This window comes from Symsagittifera roscoffensis, chromosome 9, assembly GCF_963678635.1.
Source record: "Symsagittifera roscoffensis chromosome 9, txSymRosc1.1, whole genome shotgun sequence".
In the NCBI taxonomy this organism is placed as follows: Eukaryota; Metazoa; Xenacoelomorpha; order Acoela; family Convolutidae; genus Symsagittifera; species Symsagittifera roscoffensis.
In genome coordinates, this window is record NC_087070.1 from 3,269,043 (window position 1) to 3,289,383 (window position 20,341).

The window sequence follows — 20,341 nt, forward strand, 5'->3', positions numbered from 1 at the left end:
CTTTCCTGTATCATCGAAGAAGTTTCGGTACAGAACATTGTTTTCAAGTATCAATCGGTTGAACTGTTTCGCGTATTTCTTCTTCCGACTGTTTTCGTACGTGAGGTTTGGAACTTGGTCATTCCGTATCCAAATCTTCACATCTTCGATATCGGGATCCTTTTCTTGTTCATTTTTCAGATTGAGAACTTCGTGACTTATATTCAGGTCATGAAAAATGTCAGCAGGATCAGGATATCCGACTGCTGCAATTATTGGTCTTATAACTCGAACAAATTTTTGTGGCACTAAGGTGTCTTCATCTTCTTGAATATTTAGCTCACGTAAACATGTTTCATATAGGCCGAGTTTTTGAAGTTGGCTTTTCAGTGCCTCATCGATTTGCTCAATTTGGATTTCGGAGAAAGCATCGTTCACAATTTGTACCAGGTTTAGAGATGCATCGGGTACTTTTGCTGTCGTGTCAATTTGTATCTCTCGTACCGGAATTTTGTCCGTTAGTTTCAGGGAGAGAGAAGCTGATGGGTCTGTTTGCATTCTTGAGAGAAAATCTGCTGCATAATTCGCTTTTCCACGTATATGCGCAATGATGATGTTTAATGCCATTACTCGATCCAGGAAATTCCAAACTGATGGTGGAATCGTTTTTGCTTGGAAAAACTGTGTCAAGCTGCGATTATCAGTAAGGATTATCACTGGTTTGGATGATCCCCAGATGAAGTGAGAGAAATGATTGAGAGCAAAGTATAGAGCTAAGAACTCTTTGTAGTATATGGAGAAATTCAGTTGTGCTGTATTGAAGAGTCTTGAGCCAAAAGACACTGGTGCATACGTTTTCATTTCACCTTTGTTGTCAGTCTTCACGTAGTCTTCAACCATGAGCACAAAACCGGTTCCATGATAGCTTGCATCACAGAGTATTACGTTTTGTAGTCCTGGCTTTGGCAACCGAAGTGTTATGTCTGTTGCTTGTATCAGATCATGCTTGAGCACTTCAAGACTTTTGTGGTGCTCTTCATCTGTTTGAAACGCAACATCTTTTCTGAGAAGTCGATAAAATGGTATCAGTTTTTCTCCTAGGCTTGGCATATACTTGCGAAAAAACTGTACAAAACCGATTAGTCGTTTAACTTGTTTAACCGTTTGTGGCATTTTTATTTTCTTTAAGAGCGTTGAGATTTTCTCTTGTTCAGGTGACACTCCTGCTGGTGTAATTATATTACCAAGGAACTTCAATCTTTGTGTTCCGATCTCACATTTGTTCGGCGACAATTTAAGTCCTGACTTCCGTACGCATTCGAAGGTTTTCGAAAGGGTCGGTATCATTTCATCGAAGTTATACACAGCGCTTCCTATGTCATCCATGAATTGTGTACATAGGTCCGCAGCTAAGCATGGATCAAGGTAGTGTCGGATAAATGAACTAAATCATGTGACTGATTTGCTTAAACCTTGAACATTTGTAGGCGTAGGTTCGTGAACCGAAATTAAATGCCAAAAGTTGGACCGAAAGGTCATCTGCCATTTGCACACTGTGGTATGCTTGTGAGCAATCAAGTTTGGTAAACAAGCTCTTTCCTGCGAAGTGGTTCGAGGCATCGGTCATGTTTGAGATCGGAAAGTTGCTGTTGATATAGTCATTCTTGAGTGAATGGTTTATCCTTCTGAGGTCAATCAACATCCGCAATTTACCAGATGGCTTTTGATGTGCAAATAGTGGACTACTGTATTTCGAATGTGACAATGTTGTTATAAGTCCATAATAGTGCATAAGGGCAAGCTTCATTGTCAATTCATGTCGCAAATGTATCGGCGTAGGTGGTCCTTGTGTATACAGAGGTCGTGTGTGTTCCGGTTTTAGTTTGATTTTGAGGTCGGAATTGTACCCAACATCGAATCTATGTTTGGCGAAGATGTCCGAAAAGTCAACAAGCAAATCTTCTACTTTTGACCTTTGGTCTTCTGTCAACACTGAATTCTCCCACTTAAAATTCTTGATAAATGTCAATCGATCTTGATATTTCGTTTCCGGTTCAAGTTTTTCAAGACCTTGAAAATGAAGAATTTGGTCGTAAATGTCACGTTGGATTTGAGGAAGTAATTTAGGGTTTTGACATGTTTCAGGCGTAGGAAACCAAAATTTCTCATACTCAGGTTCATGCTTCATTTGGGGCTGCTGATTATCACACGATTGTTGAATTAGCTCATTAATGCCCATTTCAATATCGTCCGGGTGGTTCATTTTTGCAAATGCAATCATTTCAGGTTCGATGGGGAATAAATTTTCTGCTTCTTTCAGAGTCAGAATTGAAAATTTCCCAATTTCGGTTTTGAAAGGCAAAGTAATGTGATGATCGGTGATGTTAAACGCTGTGATATACAACAGGTTGTTTTTCAGCACTTCGCTTATTGAAGTGAACGCAATTTCACAGTTTTCTTCAAATTCCTGAGCTGGAATTACGATTCCGGTAGTTTGTTCCATGTCTTGACATGTGTTCTCTAGCTGGCATTCTACAAGGATTGTCTGATGCGGGGCTATTGTTTGACGTTTTGTCAGAATCAAAGGGAATTTTTTCACTCTATTGACTCTTCTTGGCTCGTTTGGAGGTTTTATTTCGTTGATTTGAAGAGTCATGTCTTTGAAATGCAGGAGATTATACTTTGGACAGGTTTTTTGTAGAAAGGATTTCCTAGGATTATTGAATTGGCTGCATGAAGGACGAGAAATGATTCTATAAATGTCATGTCTGCCAATCGGAATTCTAACGTTACTTCAGTTTCAATGGAGACTTGTTGTCCTCCTGCCATTCTAACTCTTTTAAGTTTGGGTTCGTTTACTTCAAGAGGGCGAAATAACGATTTTTCTTCTTTTAGGTATTCAAATGTCTGCTTTGAGATAACATTTGCGCAGGCTCCTGTATCGACCAGGGCTCTACGTTGTAATCCCGATGAGAAACGTATTTTCGTGTACTTCAGTACTGTTCCTTCCGCAGGAATTATTGCGTAAAGGCTGATTATCTCATCAGGTTGGAAAAGTTCGTTTGATGGTGATTTAGATGATTTGAGGGGCTGACTCAGTGGCTTTATTAGTTTTTTGGCTCGTTTGGAATCGGGAAATTTTGTCCGCGTCCTTGTGGTTTCTGTCGCCACCAGCATTGACTTGCTGTGTGGTTGAATTTTCCACAAACGTCACAAAATTTGGCTGATGATCGCACCATTGGTACAAAAGGTCCGTTGGGCTTTTGCGTTTCAGCTTGAGGCATTTGATTTGCGCCAAATTGTTGCGTCGGATAATTCTGGGACTGTTGGAATTGTGCTGATGGATGCATTTGTACCATTGGCTGATTGTGTTGGTTCGGCTGATACTGAGGGTACCACTGCAAATATGGCTGTGATGCAACTGGTGACATATTGTGAAAGTTTGGCTGAGTATTGTTCAAATCAAATTTATTTTGCCAATTATTTCTACGTCTTCCACCTCTGTTGCCTCGTTGCTGTCCATACCCGTTATTTTGGTTTGGCTGATAGCCACTATACTGACCACTCTGACTGTCGTTGTTCCGATTTTGTTCGGGAAGCGGATTCGATTGTTTTTTCGACTGCTCAGCTATTTGTGGTCTCATTTCGTTGAGCTGCTTCTCCATTTTTCCTGATTTGTGGACAATTTTGTGATAGCGCTTATTAAATTTTCTGAGACTTTGTCGTTTATTTCGTTGAATCCGTCTTCCGGGTAATAGTCTTTTCGGCAAATCTCACGAATTGTGATTTGCTTCTTGGTCAGGCTACACAATTCCTGAACTGTAGTTGCAGGTGGTTGTTCCATCAGTTTCGATCGCAGCCAGCCTAGCATTCCTTTGATGAACAATCGTTTCAGTTGTTCATTCCGATTGTCGTTTACTGCATCAATTCTTTCTTGTCGTTGGGCAGTTTCCCGATGAAATCGTGCTGTGTCTGCGACTAGTGCTGCTCCATTTAATGAACCATCTATTGGAGCGACAGCTGGCAAATCTGGTGTCGGGTACGCTCGCTGCGCTTTTTTCGTCAAGTTCACGAGGATATTCTCGGGAGTATCGGTTTTCGGGTTGAATCGTAGTTGTTCTAGCTTCAAAACATGGACTTCTTGAAGCTGAGGATTGCAAAAGTGATCCCTGAGTGCTATGAGACTTGCGGGAACGTTCGCTCGAGTTGCTGGTCCTAGTGTCTGATAGAATCGCAGCGCGTTATCTCGTAGGTGTAGTTGCAAGAAGTTCGCTTGTTGGGCGTTTGGTATCGTCGCTTCTTAGATGTAGCCTTGAAGAAGTTGCTCGAATTCTGAAAAGTCTTATTTTTCCGTTCCTCCATAGGGTTCGACCGAAACTTGCGCGTGTGCCATCGTATGTCAGTTGAATGAATATCAAGATGATACAGTTGATGATAAGACACAGCACTTAATCAATTTAGGGGAAACACTAGGATGTTTGCTATATAAATTAGCTCTTAAAGAAAGCTAGCGGTATCACTGATCATGTTTTATTGCTGCAATTATATGGTTGTGCTACAGGTTCCGTTATTTCACTTCTCTGGTGGGGAAACTTAATGACAATTATATCAATTTACTGCAGGTTTGAGTTTTGAGTTTGTTTTAACTAACTGTTTTGTTGATTGTTGGAAAACCTGTAGATCTGCTTTCTTTGTCTGCCTTGTCAGTAGCTCAGCTGTCCTGCCTTCTGACTGGAAAACATGGGGTAGAGATTTCGTAGGTCACAATCCACATCTGCTTCTGCAGATTGAAAAAACTGTCAGGCCAGAGTTGTTGAAAAGTCGTGATTGTCTTCTTTTCCTCCCTGTCTGTCTCATTTGTTCGCTGAATGTTGATCTGTTTTCCACGTCTGAGCGTTGCTGGGTGAAACGGGTGGTGTTGTCCTGTTCTGCTTCAGCAAAATGCGGTTGTTACCATGTGATCGTGTGGTGTAGTCTTCAATTGCCGATGACTTTTGGTGAATCCAGAAGTAGAATCTTCTGCGACAGTCACCATGTGATATAGTGTCCCTTCGGATGGCTGTGGACAGTTATATCGTCGTTTATTGTTAATGTTGTAAGCTGTTCAGATAGTAATTAGCGCTACTGGCTATCAATTATTATTGAATTGTATTCATAATTTATATGTCTCGAGCGGTTAAGACTTAGGGACGCAGGATTCGGTTCTTATTTTCTGGAATATCGCTAGTCGATCGGCGCAAGTTAGAGCATGATTGTAATATTTTATTCTGTTCAAGTCTACCCAAATGATTAGTAGGTCGGTATAAATCTCTTATGATTGGAATTAATTACCATCAATATTTACATAGTTAAATAAATATAAATGTATGAAGTTCATTTCATTAACAAGGTTAATTATGTAAACTATTATAGCATAAGGATGCATGACATTATGCAGTGATGTCACAAAGATTTATGAAGGAAGTTTCAAATATGAAAGATTCATGAGGTTAAAAGAATTTTAAAATGGCCTAATTTTTTGCAGAAATTCGAAAATTGAAAGATGTCAACTAAGTCAATCATTTATTTTTGCTTTTCTTGAGTCCATTGACACTTTCTAACTTTCTGAAGCCTCTGATTGTTTGTCATTTGTTTATATTAGTATGCCACTTGGTGTTAGTAAAGTATTTCTTACGTTCTGTTTATGTTTTTTATGATTTGGTCTTCCAACTGAGCCGTAGTGTCCTTCGCTTTTCTGCTTCTAACATATATTTGAAAAAATCTGTTTTTTGAATTTTTGTTTATGATAACTGAGATATTAATTTTTGATATTTGCACTTCAGCCAACTATTTTGGTATATTTTGAGTTATTGTTCTGCGTTAGTCCAAAGCTGGATGTACGATTTCAGTTTTTGTCTATAGTCCGTAATTAAACAAGCTATCCTAGTTTTATATTGCGAATCCACTTAGTTCCTAATCCAACTCGATTGCTGCATAAAATTGGCAATTTTAAAGAATCTGCTTTATTAGTGGCCGGTGTTTGCTTATTGTCAAGTGATCATGGTGCAGATGCAATGACGTGAGACGAGTAATCTCCAGATCGATGGTTCGATCCCTCACTTAGTAAAAGCTAGTGTTCGCTGAACAAAAATTAAATCTCGATAAAAAAATCTGGTCTTTATACAAAAAGCAGGCGTTTAGCATTGAGATAGCCTTTTGTTTTATTTGTTGTATCAACTAATTACACTAGCGATCAGCTTAGTGTGTTATTGCGAACCTTCTTTTTCTAATCTAACTCGCAAAAAAGTATTCTCGTATATGGAAATTTCACATAAGCATTGGAAAGTGCATAGCATCTGTTCTCTGCTTTATTTGTGGCTAGTGTCTGGTCCCTATTAAGCGTCCGTGGCTGAGTGGTTAGTGTGAGACTCCTAATCTCTAGGTCGCAGGTTCGAATCCCTGACATCCGGTTTTTTTTTTTACTAATTCGAGCCTTATTTCTGAATTTTCTTTTTGCACCTTATAGCTGCTTTCTTGTCGTGATTTCGCTTGTGTTTTGAAGCGAAGCTTCGCCTCTGTGTATGAATAATGGTGCGAAGAGTTCCGTTCAACTAATTTTTCCTGATTGATAATTGTATGGACTGAATTCTCTGACTTTTGGTTTTCACTGATGTCTAATTTTGTTAACTGGATTTCTAGGCGTAAGCTGGAAAAAGTGCCAGTACTACAGGGGGAGGAGGAGTTGCGTTTGTTGAACTTCCAGCACAACCTCATTGTGAAGATGGAGCGACTGGACAGTTTCCGCAAACTGGTCTTCATTGACTTGTACAACAACCGAATAGAAGAGATCGAGGGTCTGGAGGAACTGAGAGGACTGCGGGTGCTGATGCTGGGAAAGAACAGGTCAGTCCTCACTGTTTTTAATTGTCTGGGTTTTCTCCAGTTTTCCCTTCGATTGTTTCTGAATTTATTTTTTGACATTTTTGACAAAGAAAATCTGTTGATATGTTAGCGTTGATAACTGAACAGATTTGAACCATATTTCTCGCATGCAGATAGCGCTATAGACACTTTAAAGACAACTTTGTTGAATTTTCATGACATGGGTGGGAAACTGGGAACTAAGCCACTTTTCAATTGAACGCAAGTTTCAGAATTTTATGATCAACCAATCAGAATGCAGCAAAATCAGAATTCTTAATACAAAGCTTAATACAATGCATGAGTTTAAAGTAGGTTTGATTTGAAAAAATGTTATTCATGAAATTCTGAATCTGTATTGTGGTGATGTAACAAGAAAAAATTTTTCTTTTTCTTTCAGTTAATTGACTATTTGCATCTGTTTTATCAGTATTTTTTATAGAAGCGGAGGAATAGTTGGAAAGATGCTAAAGTTGCAAAATCTTAGAACTACATGAAAATTTGATCTGTTTAGAATCCGATCGATCTCCAACCTGGACTCGCTTCACAAACTGGACGTGTTGGATTTGCATGGAAACTTCATAGTGGACATCGACAACCTCAATCACCTGAGTGAGTTGCGAGTGTTGAATCTGGCCGGCAACCAGATTGAGATAGTGGACAATCTGGAAGGTCTGGACTCGCTGGCTGAATTGAATCTAAGGCGCAATGTCATCACCTATGTCGTGAGTTCATTTCAGTCTCGGTTTAGACAGGTGGGAGAAGGGGGATAGTGCGAATGGATAGTTATTGTGTCTTGTTAAGAGACGATGAACGTAGTGAAGACTCTTATATAGGTCGTAATGACTTGTGTTTTTTCAGGAAAAATCTCATTTCAGACTCAAATTTAATTTTTCGTGGTTTGGGTTTTAATTTCTTGAAGTGTGAAGAGAGAAAAACTTTTATATCGAGCAGCAAAAGTCACAAAAAATGTGAGCCAATTTTAATTTTGAAAGTGGATTTTAATTTTTACACTAGCGTCAGCTTAGTGTATTATTACGAACCTTCTTTTTTTTCTAACCCAAGTCGCAAATATTGGTGCCACTTTTGGGGCACGTTTACAGCTTTTCGATTGCATGTGCTTCGACATTCGAATGTAATAAGTTACAACAGTTGATGCATTTTTGTTTCATCAAATGAACCGAAAACCTACAGTAATAAAACCTCGATTTCAGAAATTTTCAAGCTCAATATATCGCAAGTTTTTGAAATGCATAATTTATGCATAATGTGGATTTATGCTTTGCGATTTGTTACATGCAAAGTTACTGTGGATGCCTTCAGTTTGTTATATTCCAAATTATTACTTGCGAAATTGTCTTTATTTTATGTGGTGCCACTTTTGCTGAATTGCTTTGGCAATTTATTGGCATATGTAGCTGCTTTATTCGTGACTTATGTTTGTCGGTGGTTAAGCGTGCCAGTTTTGGTTTCTTTACACTTGCGAGAGCAAGTGTCTTGTAATCGGTAAGTAGACTTTTTTCCGTAAACAAATTTTCCGCGTTCAATAATCCAGTTTTCTCAAATTGAGTTATTTTTATCAAAAAATTTCAAGCTAAAATTTAAAAATGGTTAAGGCCATAAATTTTTTACTGTTAAATCCAAAAGTTGACGGTTTTTTCAAAAAAAAAACAATTCACTGTTGATTCTGTTTACTGACGTTCATTACTTTTTTAAGAGTAATGAACGTAGCGAGTTTTCTTATATAGGTCTGGCTGATTTTTTTTTTTTCAGTAAAAAGTCTTTAAAATTTGACCACGCTCAATTTCGATTTTTAGCAGTTTGACCTGTGGTTTCTTTTCAATTTCAGTGCATTTCTATAGTTAAAAGGAAGGCAAACTCCACTATCGAACAGCAAAATTGTAAAGGCCACGAAAAACGTGATCGACTTTTCAATTCGAAAATGGAAGTTAATTATCAGATTTTGCCAGCGAAATAAAAGTTGAACCTATTGCTCCAGTTTTCTCAAATTGGGTTGATTTTGACATAAAATTTTCCATCATAAATTGTTCTACAAATTCAAAGAGCTTTAAGGCCATATATTTTTTTCTTCCAAATTCAATAGTTTCCTTGCGTTCATTACTCTTTTCAAACTTTCAGTTGGCAATGTTTTAACTTTCAGCTGGTTATCTTTTCATTAGTAGAGGGATTCACTGCCAGTATCGATAAGGAAATGTTGTATTTTTTGGTTTGATGCTAAGTTACCGTAATTTGAAATCACAAAAAGCGCAAAGGTCCATTTTGTATTTTTCTTAAATTTGTTTGGTGGCCGTTAATATGCTATTTCAAATTTATGCATTGGCAATGTGTAGTTTCTTAAACTGTCATATCTGAACAAATACTCCAAATTGTTTTTAATGGATTGCCCCTAAACTATAAGGTAAACCGATTTCAATTTGTGATCAGAAATCACCTTTTTCTATTTTGAGGTTCATCCGTTTTTTTGGTTTCTTTACACTTGCGAGAGCAAGTGTCTTGTAATCGGTAAGTAGACTTTTTTCCGTAAACAAATTTTCTTACACATTCTTCTTCTTTACACTTTCTATTTTCTTTTCTTTTAAAATCTTTTAGGTTCGTTTCCACTTGGCCTAGATGTAACACGGTTGCCTTTTTACCCTAAGGGCTGGGGTTCTAATTATCAATTTCATGGATAGTGAAAAAAAACAAGGTTCGACCAGGATTCGAACCCCAGCCCTTAGGGTAAAAGCGCGGTCTTTTGTTTGTCTGCTCAAGTTTTGTCGGTTCAATTGCCACATCATGGGTTTCGCTTGTGCTGCAAGCAATTTTCATTGCAGTTGTATGTGTAAGTGTTGTTCATTCTACTTTCAGGGGACTTGAAAGATTAAAATAAATTCAAACAATTACCTTTCGATTCAGTTGGTATCTGCTGAAATTTTGTCGGCTTAGTTGCTACATCAATGGTTTATCTTGTGCTGTGAGTAACTTTCGTTGTAGTTGCATGTGCATGTGTTGCTTATTATGGTTTCAGTTGGGACTCTAAACTCTAAAGTTTTTCTATAAAATCTTTTTTTTCCGGCTCAACGTGTGTCTACTCAAAAATTTTCGGCTTTCCTCTTTGTAAATTTTGTTCCGTTGCTACTTTAATATTCAAATGTCTGGCATGTTTGCCTAGAATTAACTTCTAATGAGATATAGGAAAATAGAAATTTTGGTAGACCTAGTTTTTTTTAACTTTCAACTGTCTTTTTCACGCTTAATTTTTTCGCGGTTTGACTTGTGATTTCTTTTTAAGCTCAGTGCATTTCCATTGTTAAATGAAAAATAAAATCCACTATTGAGCTGCAAAACTGTAAAGGTCACAAAAATGATCGACTTCCAGTTTAGAAACTTCCAATTTAGAGACTTTCAGTTTAGAACCACAAAAAGTGATCGACTTCTGCCTCTGTGTGAACGTAGTGAAGTCACTTGTAAAGGTCGTAATGGTTTTTTTGTTCAGTTTTTTTAGATAAAGGCTGAAGATTTGTTCACGCCAAATTTGATTTTTTTTTTCGCTTTCATTCGAGTTCGATTCAAATTGATCCGCTAAGCTAAATTGAAGGCAAATTGATCTTTTTCGCGCCAATTCCTATTACGAAAGAATAAATTTCGCGAAAAAAAGCGTGAATGACTTTTAGTTCCCTCTTTGTCGTATTTTGACATGTCCGTATTTGGTGACGCACCCTAAAAAAATTTTAAAGGCGCCTGATGCGCCAATGTATACTTATTTTGAGGGGCATGTTTTTTTTGCTTTTTTGGCACGTTTTTTTAAATTTTGCCTGCGGTGCAGAAAATTTGACTTAAAAAAGGTTTTTTTTTAATGCTTCGGAAGATTTCGGAAAATCATTATGGTTGACCTAAAAAAAAGATCGACAAAGTTTTCGATTTTTTTTTGAAAATCTACCCTTTCTCGAGAAAATCCGAGATCCTCCCCTGTTTAATACCCATCTTTTGCTGCTTTGATCTTGATATTATAACTATATTTCATCTGCGAGCATTTTTTGTAAATATTTTTGAGTTTGAACATTGCCAATTTGAACATTTTCTGATAACGCTGGCGTGTGCGGTGAATTAAATCGTCGCAAAATTGAATTGAGACATCTTTAAATAACCAATTAACTTAATACTAGATGAGAAATATCACACTATACTTGACAGCGCGTTCTGAGAGATTGAACATCAAAAATAAAAAAAGTGCTAGCTTTGTTTTTGTTTTGTTTTTCTGTTGGTTTTTTCTATGAAAAAATAAAACAATTGCAGACACTCTAAAAGGCAGTCGGAACTTTAAGGAATTTGCCTTGTTACGAGCAATGTTGTTTCTGTTTAGAATGACATTGAGAAGTTGCCTGTGTTACAGAGGTTGTTTCTCAGCTTCAATAAAATTGAGAGGTTAGTTGCGCTATATTTGGATGCTCCTCTTTTTAATAATATCCATAATTGAAATGAGCAGATTTTAAAAGTGAAGCTTAAAACAAATTATCCACTGCAGAGAGGATCGTCATAAGACTTAAAAGGGAAAAAATCATTTTACGAGCTGTTCAGCTCTTACGGAGAAACGTTGTTGTATCCCTGGATTTCTTTTTTGGTTGTATTCCTGGGCTGAGAGTTTTTACCTCACTCACGCACGGATTATAGTGGGTATCAATCACCTAGCTTTAGACTGAAAGGCGGGGACGCTAGCCGCTTTGACATTGCTCCTTCTACTTATGATATCTGATAATGAGCATCTTAAAAAGGTTTATCCAGCTGTTACTCATCAGTGGAGTTTGAATTTAAGGAATTGCTCCCTTAGATACAGGAGAGGGATTGGGGGTTTAATTATGGGGTTGGAATGTTAAGGGGTTATGTTTTTCTGGGCTAAATTAAAGTAAATTTCACTCTCTGTTCCAGTCTGAATGACATGAGGTCCCTGTCGGGCAGCCAGAGTCTTCTGGAAGTGACACTAGACGGGAATCCAGTGTCAGACAACCCCAACGGCCCTTCAACATCCGCAGACTCAATCAACTCTACCAATCAGGGTGCTCAGAGGTCTGGCGGAGGTCCGGGAGGAATTAATATCCAAGGAGGGGGGTCATGTTTGACGTATAGACAGAAGCTGATATGTCAGATTTCGAACTTGAGACAGCTGGATATGAAACGCATATCGGTTAGTTCGAATCTGAATGTAAAGAAGTCATGACAGATATTTAAGTCACAGTAGATATTGACTATCATCCAAGAAACGTCGTGGCTACTTATATTTGCGAGCTTTGATAGCCCAACTTCACGTGTTCGAACGTCTGGACACCCAAATGATAGCGATTTTCGGCCAATCAGCTCCAAAGTTTTCTAAGGCTCCTTTGTAGGGCACAGCAGAATTTAAATATTGAGGGGGACTTTTAAATATTAAGGGGGATAACCCAGAAAAACCCCATAGCTAACAGATTTTTTCGCTCAAAACTGATTTTCAGCCATAATTCGTAACAGTAGATTAAGCGCCGAACACTGATTCACGCGCAGTATTCTCTCGTGCCGCAGGTAAGCGCAGCGGAGCAAGCGTATTATACTTGCCAATGCCTTATTACGAATTGTCGACTGTTGAGTTTAGTTTGGTTAACATAAGCATTTAAGCAGTATTCTTTTTTGCAAAGAATGACAGGTGTTTACTCCTCCCCTCACCACTATAACGGTTCGTTGTTTTTTTATTTGGAACTTTTCTGTTATACGTTCCAAAATTACCATATTATTAATCGAGTTTCTATTGTCATTCAAATTCAGTTCTAGTTTTGCTGGAATTAATTTCAACCAATCAGTTAATTTTAAGCTATATGATCGAACATTCAAGTTTACAAATTGAATATTTTTGGGTCGTATAACAGAAAAGACCAATTTGCTTGTGTAAGTGAAGTGCACCTTTGCGCTGCTTGTAAGTTTTCTTCAGTTTAACCAGTGGTGTTTATCAAATGAGTTTTTGGCGGAAATCGGACTTGAGCTACTGAGCAAACTGAAGTGTTCATGTTGTTTTGACAAGTGATCTGAGGTAGAACTACCATTTCGTTTTAATCAAAGACGCCTTGAAAATCGAAGTGGCTCTAGATTACTGCTACAAAGCCTCTTCAATCAGTGACGCGTCACAGCTGTGATAGCAAGTTAATGCGATAAGCAACTGTGCTTAAGCAAAAGTGCTGCTAAGATTTTTACCGGTGAAACTTACTCTGGCTTTGTTTTGATTTACCAATTTTTTATGACATTTAGAACTGAGTTTTTTCTTGTTCTTACATTGAAAATAAACAAGTAGTTGATACTGAGAATTAATTGATACCAGTTTACTTTCTAGTTGATACCAGACAACTTTCTATTTTTCGGTAATTTTTGTTGCCTATATTTGGTAACTATCGTTTTATTGTTTTGTTTTCAGTATCCGAAACTTTGTTTTAACCTTATCTAAATCACGGAAATAATGGATTAGATATCCAAATTGTCTCAGTAAAAATGGATCTAGATAGTTTACGCAAGAGTTTTCGCCCGACATTTTACGTTCACACGAACCCCAAAGCTCCGAACGCCGGCCTCCAATACCGTGTGTCGTTATCCAAAACAGAGAATCCATCGCCAACTCCTCGTAATGATAGTGAAAACATTGTTGAAACTCAGTCGCGAGGGTTTGATTTGGAGAGGCAAGAAACTTCCCTAGAACTGTGGCGCAAAAAAGTACTGCAATTGAGGAGTGCATCGAAATCGTCGGCAAGGGCACGTGACTTTTTTAATATCACTTTGAGAGTTCTCTTTTGAAGGGAATTCTTCAGTACAAGGTCGAGCAATTTTTAAGAGTCGATGAACGTAGTTCAGACTCCTATATAGGTAGCTATGATTTTTTTCTTTTTTTTCAGGAAAAATTTTAAAATTTGGTCAGGCTCAAAATTACTTTTTCGCGGCTTGATTTTGATTTTTTTTTAATTCAGTTCATTTCCTTTGTTAAAAGGTAGGCAAACTCCACTATCGAACACCGAACGTGTAAAGGTCACGAAAAACGTGATCGACTTCTAATGAAAATGAAAATTAATTATTAGGTTTCCCAGTGAAATAATAATTTTACCTGTTGATCCAGTTTTATCAAAATAGGTGTTTTATCAAAAAAAATGTCCATCATAAATTATTTCAGAAATTCAAAGAGCTTAAGGCCATCAATTTTTTTTCTAGAAAATCGAAAGTTAAAATAAATCCGTAGCTTTTTCTGGTTACTTGCATTCATTGACTCTTTTCCAACTGTCTGTGTTCTCTAGTTTTTTTTAGCGTACTATTGAAATTGAAGTGTTCTTTCGAACTCATATTTGAGATTTTTTCTAGAAAAATTAAATGGTCGTCTGCGTTTGTCCAATTCTTTTTTGTCGGAATATTCTCATCAGCATGAACAAACACTTTCACAGGTATGGAAAGAGTTTTAAACAGCTGTGCTTTGTTTCAGGACGAGGAGCGCAGAGGTGCGTTGATGGCGTCTCGCAAAGAAGAGGAAAAGTTGAAGGAACTCGCCCGCTCACAGGCCATGAAGGTCAGTTATGCTTTGTAATTTGTACTAATTACAATTAGATTGCTGATTATTAAGTGTCAAGCATAAATTGTTATTGAAATTCCAATAGCTTTAGAGTTATCTATTTTTCTTTCAAATTTGTAATTTGAGATTATTTCTCAAATTAAAAAAAAACAAGTCAGTATGTTAGTTTCGTTGCGTTCATTGACTCTTTTCCAACAGTCTGTTGGCTATGTTAATTTTTTCAAGATGATTACTGGCATTGAAAAATTATGTGCTATTTGCACAGCAACCTGCTACTTTCGTTTCGTTTTGAATTTAGATAATGGAAAAGTTAGAATAAAATGAATTGTTGTAAATGGTTCTTTTGTTGAAACGGCCATAAAAATTAAAACCATGACTGTGTGTTGTTTTTTATTTATTCTTGAGTCATAAGATTGTTGAGGAATAGAATTTTCATATTTTTGTTTGTGGTTTTGGTGAAATGAATTTCATGTCTTCTTTGGTTGACTTGTTTTCCAAAACTGTAAGTTATTGTTATCGATGTTGTCGTTTATTATTGTTTACAGCTGGGCTCGTTTGTTCACGCTTTTCATTACGTTTCCAGTTGGCTTTGATGAAACTGAAATGTCCTTTTCGTTTGCTGATTATCAAAAACAGAATTCCCACTCAGTTCTAAACAATCATCAGTGTTATTGTAATCATAAGACACCAGTACAGGCCAGCGATTTTGACCAGAATTCCGACCGGTTCTCTGGCGGTCATAACTGTCAAAATGTATCTCGCGCTACAACACCTGTACCTGTAGATGTGAGAATTCCTGCTGCAAACCAGAACCAAAATAGTATTGACAGTCAGAATCAAGTTGAACAAAACCGTCCTCCGAAATTATACAGGCAAAACACTTACCAGTCGATATCCATTGGCTACTCACATAGGTACAAGTATGGTTGTAGGGTCTCTTCAGAAAAAAAAAACAAGAATGATGGCAAACTTTGTAGGGGTAGGACGGGGGGGGGGGGTGTGAAAACTTGGTCTTAACTTGCAATCTACTTGGCATATTAACTTAATTGGACTAGAATCCGTTTTTCTAACAAATCGGCGAGCTCAATCAAATAGTTTTACATTTTTCCAAAATATTCAATGATATATTTTTTAAGGATCAATCTATACTTAAGGTAGGGACCCAACTAACATACTTGAACCCTTGCATAGTTTAAAACACGAGTATCTGCCTTATTTAAACATACACGGAAACATTACCAGGACTTTCCCGTTAGAAAGGTCTCTAACTTCAACTTGGAACATATCATCTACAATTCACAAAGAAAGAAAGAATACTGCTTGTAGAAATCCAAACTCGAAGAATTCTAAAAAGAAGTTCGAAGAGCAGAAAAGTGGACATTTGACGAAAGCATTGCTTAAGAAGTCTTACAGTTCACCGCCGGCCGAAAGAACGGCTGTAGTGGAAACGAGAACTCAAGAACCTACAGCGAGTGAAAATAAGAACCGCTCGAATACGTCGGAAAATTCGCAACCAATGGCCAGCAGCCATTATTCAGGCATGCACGCAATTTGAAACCTAAAAAAGACACGAGCACAAATATTCCGTCACTTTCTTCAAAACTTATGGCTATTCGTACCGTAATACGACAACTTGCAACAAAAGAAAACTTGCAATTAAAAACCATTTTCGCATATATCTTCAATTATCTAGCAAAACAATTTAGATTAGCGGCCATCAACGCTGGTTCATGCGCATTATACTATTCGTGCTGAATGTAAGAGCAGCGGAAAAAGCGGTAGCTGGTTAACCAATGACGCTATTTAGACTAGCGAGCGTTAGTGCATTAATACGAACCTTCTTTTTTTCTAACCTAACCCGCAAATAAAAGTGTTCACTTATTTCGTTGCAATTTTGCTAAAATCACGATCTCTAGCATTGGAAATTTCATAGCATATGTACTCTGCTTTATTCGTGGCTAGTGTTTGGTACTCATTAAGCGTACGTGGCTGAGGGGTTAGTGTGTGAGTCACTTAATATCTAGGTCGAATCCGAGACGCAGCCGAGTTTTTTCTAATTTGAGGCTTATTTCGTCTTATTCTTATTGCACTTTATAGAGCTGCTTTTTGTCGTGTTCTCGCTAGTGTTTGCGAAGCGCAGCCTTGTCTCTGTGTTAATTAATTGTTCCGACTAAGGAGGACTATTATGCTTGGACTGGTTTTTGTTCCGACTAATATAGAAGAAAATGACGGAATGTTTGTGCTCGGGATGGTTTTTTCTCCCGACAAGTTTCGATTTTTAAGTAGCCATTTTGGACAAAGTTTTTTAAATTCCATTCGAAAGTTATTGTTGCTTTGAGTTCAAATCTAAACAAGATATTTCACTTGTGATCATGTTTCCTAAATGTATGGTGGTTTCAAGATTGCCAATTTGAAACAATTAACGCACGACATTTTTCGTGCTATTAACGCGTAAGCGGACATTTAATCCGTCTCAGAAATCATTCCAAATTGAATTGAGGAATGGTCTTTGGTCTATTTAACCATTTGCTAAGTGCGAAATTATAATTCTCTGCAAAATATAAATATAACTTTCAAAAAAAACTCGGGATTTTTTTTGAATTTTCATTTTTTTTTTTCGATTTTCGTTTTTTGAACGTGAACACTACTTCATAGGCATAAAAAGCAGTGAGAACATTTAGGGTTTTGCCCTGATACGAGCAGTCTTGTTATTCTGTCTATTTTGATTTTTTAATTAAGCTTTTTAATAGCATCTGAAAGATAATGACTTCTGCAGTTGAATTTCAAAAAGTTATTTCACCTGTGATCATTCAATGTAAAGTTATGGGGGTTTGAAAAGCGCTAATTGGGCCTACTTAGGATAATTAACGCGCGATTTTTTTTGCGTTTTTATAACACGCGTAAGCGGTGGATTTATGCGTTCCAAATTAAAGTGAAGCGTGTCAATTCGTCTTATCATTTGGATACGAGACGCTACAACATACCTTACTAATTTTTCTTCTTCAATTTTTAAGTAATTTCTTAGTTTCATAGCCAACATTTTTAAATGGGTTTCAAAATAAGGTCGTAATAATCAAGAGCTTTGCCCTGATATACGAGAAGTCTTGTGTTTAAACTGCGAGCTCTTTCAGTTTTGCGAGTTATCGATTTTTGCAAGTTTTCTTCTGTTGCAAGTTGTCCCAGTAGAATTCGTAATGTCATTGATACATAGCGAACACATGGAACGAACTTTTACCAGACCGAATTTATACCAGAAATATTAAAACAAGGGACTTTTAAAAAACTTGATAAGCAAATGTGATTAAGCTAATGTAGTGACGCCGTTTAGTCTGGTTAAAGATAATTATTTCATTTTCTCAGCGAAACCTTGTTTTAACTACTTGATTTTCGAATCTTAACTTATTTTGACTTATTTTAATTGACTTTTTTCGGGCTTAGATCCGCGACTTATGTTGCTACCGTATTGGCCGCTAATTGTTAAAAATTTTTTATTCTCAAAATTTAACGGTTTTTTTTTGTAGTCAATCTAAAATTAAGCTTAAACTACGGTTTCAATTGCTGACAAAAATACGTCCTCATGAGCCTATTTCGTAGCCCAATAAAAATTTAAGATAATTATAGCCAGCAAAAATTTGCAGATAACCTTTTTTTATAAAAGTTCAACTTGTTTTTTTATTTAATAAAATTGACATTTGTCGCTATCAAGCGAGATGAACTTTTCCATACGAATATTTGAAGGAATCTCAAATAATCGTTAAATTGGTTTCGGTCTCAAATTGCTTTCACGCCTCCCCTGCTCCCATCAGGCTACAATTATGCGCCCTTCAATACAGCTTCTGCGACTCACTACCCCGTGGCGCCCATCCACAAACGGGGTCTAGGAGGAGCCATACCTATGGTCCACCCAGCACACCATAGTAGATACAGGGAAGAGGACATGAAATCAACCAGATTGTGTATACTCCTCCATACAATATATGTATAGCTCGAGTTATTTGTTACAGAAAAAATAGCCCGAAAGAAATAATTTGGCTAGACAAATTCATGAATTGTACTAAGGAGCATTGAATTGAATATTCTTTTCGTTAGGAGAAATTTTCGGATGGTAAAAGTAAAACAGAAATATTGGGAGCGACGGTTTTATATAACAAGCAGGAGTTTCGCAGAGCTTGTGTTGTCTTTTTTTTCTTCATTTTTTCAAGTCTACTTAAGTTGGTTGTTTTGGTTGACCCTCTTCTTCCCTAAAAACAGTGGCCACTCTATGGCCTCAGTGTCCACTCCCTCCTACTACTTCAATGCAACCGGAGCGGCAGGACCCGCAGGCCACAATGGCCTGCCCAACTGTGTATGTCTCGGCCAGCTGCCTGCCTCGAGGCTCAATGGATCCCACATGGCTAATGTTTCTGTTGTGAGTGTGAACGAATCATAGCTTTTAACAAATTTATCGGACAACGTATCAAATTTCTGAAATAATTCTGACCTCCAAATTTTGTCTTATATATTAAATGAAAGTCGGAATGCGCTATGGACGCAATGTTTACCTGAACACAATGCTCAGGAATTATCAGGAGACAATGTTTTAAAGGCTATAGAGCGCAACGTTTGAGAAGCATTCAGAGCAACCATCAGAAGAAGATAAACTCGATCCAACTTCAAGGCTAGACAGTACCTGCCTCATTTTACCTGTCCTAAATTTTAGTCCCCATAAGTACCTGTCCTAAATTTTATTTCATTTCTGTCTGGGACTGTCAAACGTTCAGTCTGGAACGAATCACATGAAACAGCAAACTCCATGCTAAGAAAGAAAATTTTGCGTACCGATTCAGTCTATGAAACAAATGGAAAACTTTCAGCGTTTCATTGCCAGAAAAGCTTGCTTAGAAAAACTTAAACTTTTCGCAAACCGATTCGGTCCAAGAAATAACTTGAAGTATTTCAAAGTTTCCTAGCTTTACAAGCTTGCTTAGAAAAACTTCAACTTTTCGCGAACCGTTTCAATCTATAAAAAACTTGAAAGTTTTCAGAACTTCATAATTTGACTTGGGTGGTTCAAAAAACTTGAGCTTTTCGCGAACCGATTCAGTCTATCAAAAAACCTGTAATACTTCGAAATTTCATAGCTTAAAAAAGCTCGCTTAGAAAACCCAACATCTCACAAATCGATTCAGTCTATGAAATATCTTGAAATAATTCAAAGTTTAGTAGCTTTAAAAGCTCGCTTACAAAAAATGAAAATTTTCGCAAACCGATTCGATCCAAGAAATAACCTGAAATATTTCAATGTTTCATAGCTTTAAAAGCTTGTTTAGAAAAACTTAAACTTTTGGCGGACCGTTTCAATCTATGAAATAGTTTGTAATAATACAAAATGTCATAGCTTTGAACCTTGCTTAGGAAAACATGAACTTTTTGCGAAGCGATTCGGTCCATGAAATAACTTGAAATAATACAAAATGTCATAGCTTTAAAAGCATGCTTAGAGAAGATTAAAATTTTTGCAAACCTAATCGGTCTACGAAACAATTTGAAGTTTCATAGCTTTAACCTTGCTTAGGAAAACATAAACTTTTTGCGAAGCGATTCAGTCTATGAAATATTTGAAAGCAATATAATGTCCATGACTCATTTCTGATATTCATACTCTTCTGAAGGGACTGAAAGGATGTACCATTGACATCAAAAAGAGTTAAAGTGATGGTCGATTTCACGAAAGGGTGCACGAAAGGGCTTCATTGACGTCGTTTGGCTGTAGAATCTTAAAACTGCATCGAATAATTTCATTTGTAACACATGGATATCAAAGTGTTATAACCATTCTCACTTTCAAAATGGAGCCTAGCCTTGGAATTGTTTTGAAATTTTTGCTGTAGTTTTGTGGCGTCCTTTTTACGTTAT

General features: G+C 37.1%; 1 protein-coding gene and 1 long non-coding RNA gene across 2 annotated transcripts in view; both read left to right on the forward strand.

Moving 5' to 3' along the window:
• The window catches only part of LOC134854450 (leucine-rich repeat-containing protein 49-like), a gene marked incomplete at its 3' end in the record, with an annotated part of 54,296 nt that overhangs the window by 30,966 nt on the left and 2,989 nt on the right, over positions 1-20,341 (forward strand). The window contains exons 7-11 of the mRNA XM_063870704.1: positions 6,658-6,861; positions 7,394-7,604; positions 11,243-11,304; positions 11,806-12,061; positions 14,360-14,443. Of these exons, the coding sequence (XP_063726774.1) occupies positions 6,658-6,861; positions 7,394-7,604; positions 11,243-11,304; positions 11,806-12,061; positions 14,360-14,443 (817 nt within the window). The remainder of the gene's footprint in view (positions 1-6,657; positions 6,862-7,393; positions 7,605-11,242; positions 11,305-11,805; positions 12,062-14,359; positions 14,444-20,341) is intronic.
• LOC134854654 (uncharacterized) lies at positions 14,870-18,471 on the forward strand. Its single transcript, XR_010164426.1, has 3 exons — positions 14,870-15,360; positions 15,638-15,984; positions 18,253-18,471. It is a non-coding gene; the product is annotated as an uncharacterized LOC134854654 (long non-coding RNA).